This window comes from Drosophila gunungcola, unplaced genomic scaffold (genome assembly GCF_025200985.1).
Source record: "Drosophila gunungcola strain Sukarami unplaced genomic scaffold, Dgunungcola_SK_2 000072F, whole genome shotgun sequence".
Classification (NCBI taxonomy): Eukaryota; Metazoa; Arthropoda; class Insecta; order Diptera; family Drosophilidae; genus Drosophila; species Drosophila gunungcola.
In genome coordinates this window covers 82,717-90,955 of record NW_026453235.1, presented here as the reverse complement: position 1 = coordinate 90,955, position 8,239 = coordinate 82,717, and the positions used below count along the sequence as shown (strand labels likewise).

Below are 8,239 nucleotides of genomic sequence, written 5' to 3'. Positions count from 1 at the left end.
ATGGGAAAACGATATCGTATAGCTGCCATAGAAACTATCGAATAATTGAGCTGCATCATCATAGCTTCCATGTTTTAAAACACATACGCAAGTAAATGATAATTTTAATGTTTTCAAGAATATTTAATGTTTGCAATAGCTGCAAGGGTATATTGAATTTTAAGTACAAATTCTGCCGATAGCCCCCGATGAACTTGTTGCCCGAGTCCCTCGATAAGAAAGTCGTGATAAGCTTTCTTATGCCAATTTTCGACGAAAAATCTTAAACGAAAATCCCAGAAAATAAAACAATAAACTAGAATATTTGGATGTTGCTAACCAAACAAGTTCATTTTTAAGAATTTGATTATCAATATGTGTAATCATTTTAGGTCATCATTTTGCACGATTTTGGATCCTTATTTATATCTTCAAGGACTGTTGATATGACCCATCACCAGCACTGAGTTGGGAGTGCGGATGGCAAAGACAAATGGCCGATTAGCGACGAACTCCTTGGAATTAGCAGGCAGTGACCGCTCATAAGCTAGAATTAATAGCCTTGCAGTTGTTTTTAGGCCCGAAAAGTAACTTAAATCTTACCCGAAAAGTTCGAATCTACTGTTCCCAACTCCGACACATCAATGTAGGCCCTATGCAGGATCTTGTCCACGCGCACCGTCTGTTCGAGCAATTTGGTCACCTTCGAGCTGTCCGTGAACATCTGCCGGAGTCCCAGCATCTTCAATGCATCGGTCATGTCAATATCGGAAAAGGCACTGAACTTGGGCAGGCTCACTGTGACCGACTGGCGGTGCAGGCGGTTGGCGATCCGGTTGAGATCGAACTCAGGCTGGGCCAACTGCTGCTCGAGGTTGGCCAGTCCGTCGAGCTGATTGGGCAGCAGGATCAGCATGCTGGTGGCACTGTCATTGAAGGGCAGTTCCAAGGCGGTGGCGTCCAGTTCGGGCAGATCGGCCAGCCCATAGACTTCGTGGTTGTGCATCATTGCAACATTTTTAGTTTCACCGCTGGCGAGGTGGAATTCGGATTTCCGCGTGTTGATGTTGTCGAACTTGTGCTTCCAGAGACCCTTGAAATTCACGTAGCTCATGAGTATCGACTGCATCTGGGAGCTAATGCCGGAGCTCTGTATCCAGAAGGGTAACCATCTTGCCGTGTCCTCGCCGCCATCCATGTGCACAGGCTTTGTGTCGATGTGAAAATAGAATTTGGAGAACTCGTCGTAGCGGGAATTTACTTTACCCAGCTTCTGGTTGTAGAATACTCTGGAGTAAGAATTTAACTTGGCACTCTGGAGATGCTCCTTGAACTTGATCAGTCGCTCGAAGTCCAGGGCCACGAAAACAGGGTGCTGGTTGAACTCGCCGACCCGCTGCACTTCGCTGAGTGTTTCACCCTCCGATGCCCTGTAGATCAGTGCCAGCATGGCGTGCACGGCGATGGGTGAAATGACAACGTCTTTGCGATTAATTTCCAACTTTATCATTTCCTGGAAGAGCTTGGCGCTGAAGCGGGTCATGTAGGTGGACGCCAGACATTCTCCGGGCTCCGGCTTCGCAAGGCCTTGGGCAACCTCAAGATGTCCCAGTGCCAAAAGAAGGATCGCTGGAAGAAACCATATTAGTAAGAACTATTTATTGATGCGGTGGTTTCCCATCTACCCACCGACTTTGCTCGCCATTTGTTCTTTTCTATGGCTACTTGCTCAAGAGTGAATTGAACTTGAACTACTAATATATTATTCTTCCGCTGGCCGACCAGCTCGCTATCAGTTGCGCTTCGAAACTGAACGTCGCAAAACTTATCATCAGAAGCGCAACAGAGCCACGCCTCACAGCTACACGGCTACACGGAATGAAAAAAAACAACTATTTAATTATTAAGGCTACATTTAAATTTGCAAAATGGTTAATTCCAAAGATCACAGAAATGTTTTCCTGTGGCAACAATATGTATGACATCTTTTTTCGAAACTTTAAGTTTAATTTTGTAATTTATAGAATTTTGTTTGTAAGAAAAGCAAAGCATCAATTATGAATGTGAAAAGGTCGTTTATTTATAAATTGTGAGAAGGAACAAAATAAAAAAAAAATTTTAATCCCAAAATGGTAGTCAAAATGGTTGTTAATAACATAAACTATAAAAAAACAATCGCATCTACACCCATGTAAAATACTGAAATGTATATATTTTCCTTTGTTTTTTATACCCTTGCAGAGGGTATTATAATTTCAGTCAGAAGTTTGCAACGCAGAAGACGTTTCCGACCCTATAAAGTATATATACTCTTAATCAGCATCACTATGAGAGTCGATCTAACCATGTCCGTCTGTCCGTCCGTTTCTACGCAAACTAGTCCCTCAGTTTTAAAGCTATCTGCATGAAACTTTCCCAAAAGTTGTCTTTCTATTGCAGGTAGTATATGATTCGGAACAAATCGGATCGGACAACCATAGCATTCTTCGACATATAGTAATGGTAAAATATTTCAGATTAATTAATTAATTAATTAATAATTTTTGCAATAGCTGCAAGGGTATATGAACTTCGGCTAGTCGAAGTTTGCTTCTTTTCTTGTTTAATTTGGTTTCTCCTTGGGCGGCGAGTGTGTGTGGGTATGGGTGTGCCTGGCTGTTAGTGTGTGTGTCGTTTTATGCATGCATTTTTTAATAGCTTAAATATGCGCCAATAAAACTTTAGCACGCTCATCTTATCGCCAGCGCCTAGCAAGTTTTAAAGACCCCACTGCCAGATGACCTCCGACCCCTGCCCCCGCCCACTCTTTTCCGCCCTTTGAGACCGCCTCACGTAGCTAATAAAAGGAGATGGAGATGGAGACGGGATGGGGTGGAAGGACGTTGCACGTGCTCATCCACCTGCAGCAGGTGCTGCTTCTACGCCACCCACCACTTGGTGGCATCTTGACTTTTAACTAGCTAACTTGATAAAACTACAAAACTATACAATAAATATGCAAAAAAGGTGAAAAAACCCGTGTGAGAAGCAGCGCAAGGTAGGGTAAAGTCGAGAAAAAGGAGTAAAGAGTGAGCAGTAAAAGAAAGAGAACAGCATCCTGCGGAGCATTTTGAGTGTCCCATAAGGCGGAAGCCTTTGTATTCATTTTTGTTGCACTTCAAAAGGCTTGCTTTTTGAAGTCACACTTCACCTAGCGATTACAAGCTGTTGTGTCCCTAGACAGGCACTTAATAAATGCATCTAAATAAAGTATATTCCGTAACACACTAATGTTTTCTGATTTTATTTCATTCTTCTTCTGCTCAATTTCGAATTTTCATTTCCATTTAACGCAGCTTCCTTTTAACTGCCCAAATATGCGGAACCTTTTCATTTTATACCTCCGCATTCCGTAGATGTGCGTGCGTGTGAATGGGAATTGGAATTGGTATTGGAATTGGCAATGGCATTGACATTGGCATAGTTTTATTTCTTTTGCACTTCCGTTTCCCGCTGCTCTCGACTGCTTTTCAGTTTTATAGGCTTGTTATTTCATTAGCATAATCAAATCGCCGGGGGCAAGGATGCCAAGGAGCTCGTTAAGGGGCGGAAGGATGGATGGAGTGCAGAGCATGTTATGCCCATCGGATGCCTTAATTCTTAGGTAAGGTACTTGAGCGCTTGAGCCCCTGTTCTGTGTCTCGTGTCCTGTGTCCCGTGTCCTGTGTTCTGTGTCCCATGTCCTCTGGCTTTCATCTGCCGCATCTCCACTATTCAATCAATTCCCAGCGCCTTCACCGTTGTTCCTGGCATCGCCTTTGTGCCTTCCACACCTACTTAAACCCAGCTTTCACTTGTCGCCCCTTCACAATTGTCGTTCCGGTGGCAAATCTCTGCAGAGCGCCATCATCTTCGAGGCAGTGTCGGCGACATAACAAGGACAACCCCAAGCTCAAACTCAAACTCAAAAGCAAGCCCCTACCCAAACCGAAACCCAAGCCCAAACCCAAACCTAAGCTGGAGTTCGAGCTGAAATCACAAGCTGTTTGCGCTTTTCTCGCCCGCCAAAACGCGACAACAACATGCACTCAGAAAAATAAGTATATATACCAACACTTATTATATTTTGATTTTCAAAAACCTTCAATGCCTCTTTATCATAACCCCTTCGGTATTACACCGTCCTCAGAACTATAAGCTAATTTGTGATTTTTCAGTTAGCTAATAGTTCTAATCTAATATAAATCTAATATTATTTTTCCTTATGGCGTTATGACACTACATTGTTGGCCTCATTCATTGCTCATTATTTGTTTTAACTATACGGTTTTACGTAAGTGCGAGCAAGACAACCTATGAAAATTCCAATGAGCAAAGAATGAACAAAATTGCCAGAACCGATACCCGATTGGAGTTGACGAAACAAAAGGAGTGGAAAACCGAGGCTTATTGAAAACGTTTTGATTCAATTAAATCAAAAGTTTTTTGTTTTAAATATTTGAGTGTACATTTTCATCTTGACTGTTTCAAAACAATTTTTTTTGTGCAATCAGAATTTTAATATTCATAACATATATATTATACAATAATGTTAAAGGCATAAAGATGAAATTTGAAATGGTTTTGTTGAGAATTAAATTTGACTCAAAATTAAACAAGTTAATCAGTTCGGATGGCACTTAGAAACCGAAGTCAAAACAGCAGTTACATTTTCCCCGTTGCACTGTGTTACTTTTGGGCCACGTGTCATAAACGTATCAATACTGAAAAATGTTCTCTAAGTGTTTAGAGTGTGAGGGAAAACGGTGCGCGATGGCGAGAAGTAAAAAAGTTTTGCGTTTTGCATAAAGTGCGCTTATCCCCGCAGGATATGACTGGCAATGACGCGAGGAGGCATCCCCAAACCAAAACTGCCTCTGGGGGGACCCCTTTTTGCATCCGCCCTTTGCCTGGCATCCCGATGTCCCTGTGTCCTCGTGTCCCGGTGTCCTGGCTATGATGCTTCTGGTTATGCTCTGTCTAATTTCGCTCAAAGCTCCGGAGTTCTTGGGCCCGCTCGTCGTCTTAGCTTTTCAGTTGCACGTGCCGAAATGCAGGTGGATGTCTGTCAGGTGGCACTTCTGTTCCGCTCCCGTCTCCCACCTCCTGCGGTCCCCATGTCACAATGATGCAGCTTCGCTTTTGCAGCCATTTGTGTGTGCGTGGATGTCCTTTTTCCTGTCGCTTTTTGGCTGTTTGTGTGCTTCTGGTCCTGTCTCTGCGCCTGTCGCTCGCTTTTGAGCTCCGAGCTTTGATTTATGTTACCGCTACCACCAACCGGTGCCAGCAATCCACCGCTCACGCTTCCCACAACGCCATTGTACCGCACCCAGTCGAAATTGTCTGCATCTGGTGAGAACACGGCATAATGGTCAAGTGGAATACGGCCAACAAACTGTTCTTTCTGAAGAATTCGCGTATTCTTGTATCCTTAAGATACATACAGCCAATGTCAAATTGGTGATGCATACTTTAAGGAGGAAATTCTTGCATTTAACTGCTCTAATATGTCAGATAAGTTGCCGTTTTTGTTGCGAAATAACTTTCGAAAATGTTCTTTTAAAATTACGTGTTATATACCAAAATTTGAGGAATCGCAAAAACTATGTACGCAAAAAATTTAACAAAAAATCTATGCAAAAATAACAAGCAAAATAACTTTTAAACAATTGTATTTATACCTTAACATTTTTTGAAACTGACAAACAAACACCCAAAAATTGTTATTTTGAGAGTTACCAAAAAAAAAGATATTTTTGAATAACTTTTGAACGGAGCATCGGATCCAAGCAAGTAAGGGGTCATTCGACGCGTCACTTTGATAAACATTTGTATTGTATTTAACCGGGTCCAAGAGCTCCAGTTAAAAAAAAAATTAGATATATCACTTTCACCGCCCTTTCTCCTGAACCAAATAATTTTCTTTAAGTGTTGGAATGCAATTCTTTTTAAATATAGCTGTCTTCTATGCACACGTTCCTTGTGCCCATCGTCTCTACATGTACTGCCGTCTCTAGTGATTGAAATAGGAGAAAGATATTAAATAGTTGCCATAGGAATATATTGAGCTGAAAATCATCATAACTTCAAAGATTTTACACATTTACGCATTTTAATCGAAATTTAGAGATTTTAAAGAATATTTAATTTTTGCAATGACTGCAAGGGTAAATAAACTTCAGCTTGCCAAAGTTTGGTTCCATTCTTGTTAATAATACAAGTAAATAAATATGCCAGGGGCAAGAAGAGTGAAAATAACACTCTCCATCGCTATGGGTTTTAATTGATTTTGTTTTTCTGTGTACAAAACTATTTAATAGAAACAATTTTAAGTGTAGCCTTAACAATTAAATATTTGGTTTTTTTGTTTTTTTCCATTCCGGCTATTCCGCTTCTGATGATAAGCTTTGCGAAGTTCTATTAGTTCAAGTTTAATTCACTCTTGAGCAAGAAGATAGAGATAAAAACAAATGGCGAGCAAAGTCGGTGGGTAGACGGGAAACCACCGCCGCTATAAATAGTTTTCTTTGGCACTGGGACATCTTGAGGTTACCCAAAGCCTTGCGAAGCCAGAGCCCGGAGAATGACTGACGCCCACCTACATGACCCGCTTCAGCGCCAAGCTCTTCCAGGAAATCATTAAGTCGGAAATTAAGCTAACTAGCAATTCAGTTTAGATGCAGTAAATGATTTGGTTCGAGTTTTTGGAGACATTGTTTCCCAATCCTATACAGATATTTATAGGATTGGGAAACAATGACACTGCTTATATTAAATTTTGAAATGAAAGAATTTTGTTGATGGAGAAACATGATTGGGAGCTTTCCACGACAAGTGTCCGTTGTGTGGCATGGGCCGTAGTCCCCTTTCACTTTCACTTTTACTTTCACCGAACATGGGCCACAAATGACTGCATGTCAATGGGTTCGCGTGTGTATTTATGTGCATGTCTGTGGTGGAAGCGCATCTGCAAGATGCATCTTCAATTCGCAGGACAATGCGGGGCAATCACAGGGCAAGCAATTGCACGACCGCGAGTCCAGTTGTCCCTATATATATATATTTTTTTTTTAGTGAATTAATCAAATTTCAGCTTGGCGGCTTCCTTTCCAACCCCACCCCTCTCGGGTATGTCCTTATTTTTTTATTGTTATTCTTTGCGCGCTTTCAACTTTCGAATTGAATCAAATCAATTTCGCTTCATTGAATGTTTACCATTTGCAGTTACTTTTCCTGCTGCTTTTGTTGCCGCCTTTTACGTGAATTTTCCGGACTTCGACTCCGACTTCAGCGCAAGGACAAACACAAGGACAAGGGCAAGGACGTGCTGGCGTCACGGTTGAGCATCGGTTATCGGCACTTCTTCCCCCAAATGTTTTGGGGGCAGGGGCAGGGGCAGGGGCAGGGTCATGGTCAGTGGGCCCACTGGGCCATGAAGGCGTTTCTTGTTTGTCCACCTGACCGAGCTGCAGTCCCTGTCAGTGCTAATTATAAAGAATCCAGATTCGCGATCTAGGGACTGCAGTTGTAGTTTCCATGCTTGGCCTGTGATATTTAATTCTAAATTAAAAGCCAGCCGAATGGTGTCCCATTCGCCAGCCCCTGGGAGGACAAGTTTAAAGCAGCTGACAGCGATTCAACGAAAGCCGACTAGGATGCAGGATGGAGGATGTAGGATGCAGGATGCAGGACCTGGGAGCTGGGGACCCTGCTGTTAATTCGCTGGCATCGCTGCGCTCGGGGACTGGTCTAACATTTCTTTGATGCAAGTTAGGCTTGCCTTCTGGAGGAATGTTGTTGCCCGCAACTAATGTTTGCTAATAACTTAATTTAAGCATCCACGATTTTGAGTAGCCATTTCAAAGGACTTGTAATGAAGAGTTTAGAGAACAAGTAAAAAAAAAGTTTTGGCAAGGGGTCTACCATACCATCATTAAATATACATAAACAGTTTTTAAAAACTTTTTAATTTACCTTCACCTAGAAATAAAAGTGAACCTTACATCAACAAGTTTTCTTAATTTCTGACTTTATGAATGAACGACTTAAATTAAGTCCATCATAGTTAAGTTACGAAGTTAATAATTAAAACTAGTCCAAAAGAATACTAAAGCCCATAATTGAAAAACGAGAACGAAAACTAACTTCGGCAAATACAACATTTAATGCTCTTGCAGTCGATTAAAAACCATTATTATGCTTGGCAAAAAAAAGAAAAACAAAAAAATTAATCAAATTTGTT

The 8,239-nt window shown here is 41.6% G+C and overlaps 1 protein-coding gene across 1 annotated transcript; it reads right to left on the bottom strand.

The window, feature by feature from the left end:
* Positions 1-281: 281 nt before the first annotated feature.
* On the bottom strand, positions 282-1,836 carry LOC128264514 (ovalbumin-related protein X-like). Its single transcript, XM_053000028.1, has 3 exons — positions 1,669-1,836; positions 583-1,608; positions 282-526 (listed from the first exon to the last, which is right to left on the bottom strand). The coding sequence occupies exons 1-3, from the start codon at positions 1,682-1,684 to the stop codon at positions 411-413; spliced, it is 1,158 nt and encodes a 385-aa protein (XP_052855988.1). The 5' UTR covers positions 1,685-1,836; the 3' UTR covers positions 282-410.
* Between the last annotated feature and the right edge of the window lie 6,403 nt (positions 1,837-8,239).

Bases quoted from the DNA above. Each gene is read 5' to 3' on its own strand.
- LOC128264514 (XM_053000028.1), bottom strand. The intron at 527-582 runs GTAAGATTTAAG...TATTAATTCTAG, and splicing joins AGTAGATTCGAACTTTTCGG to CTTATGAGCGGTCACTGCCT.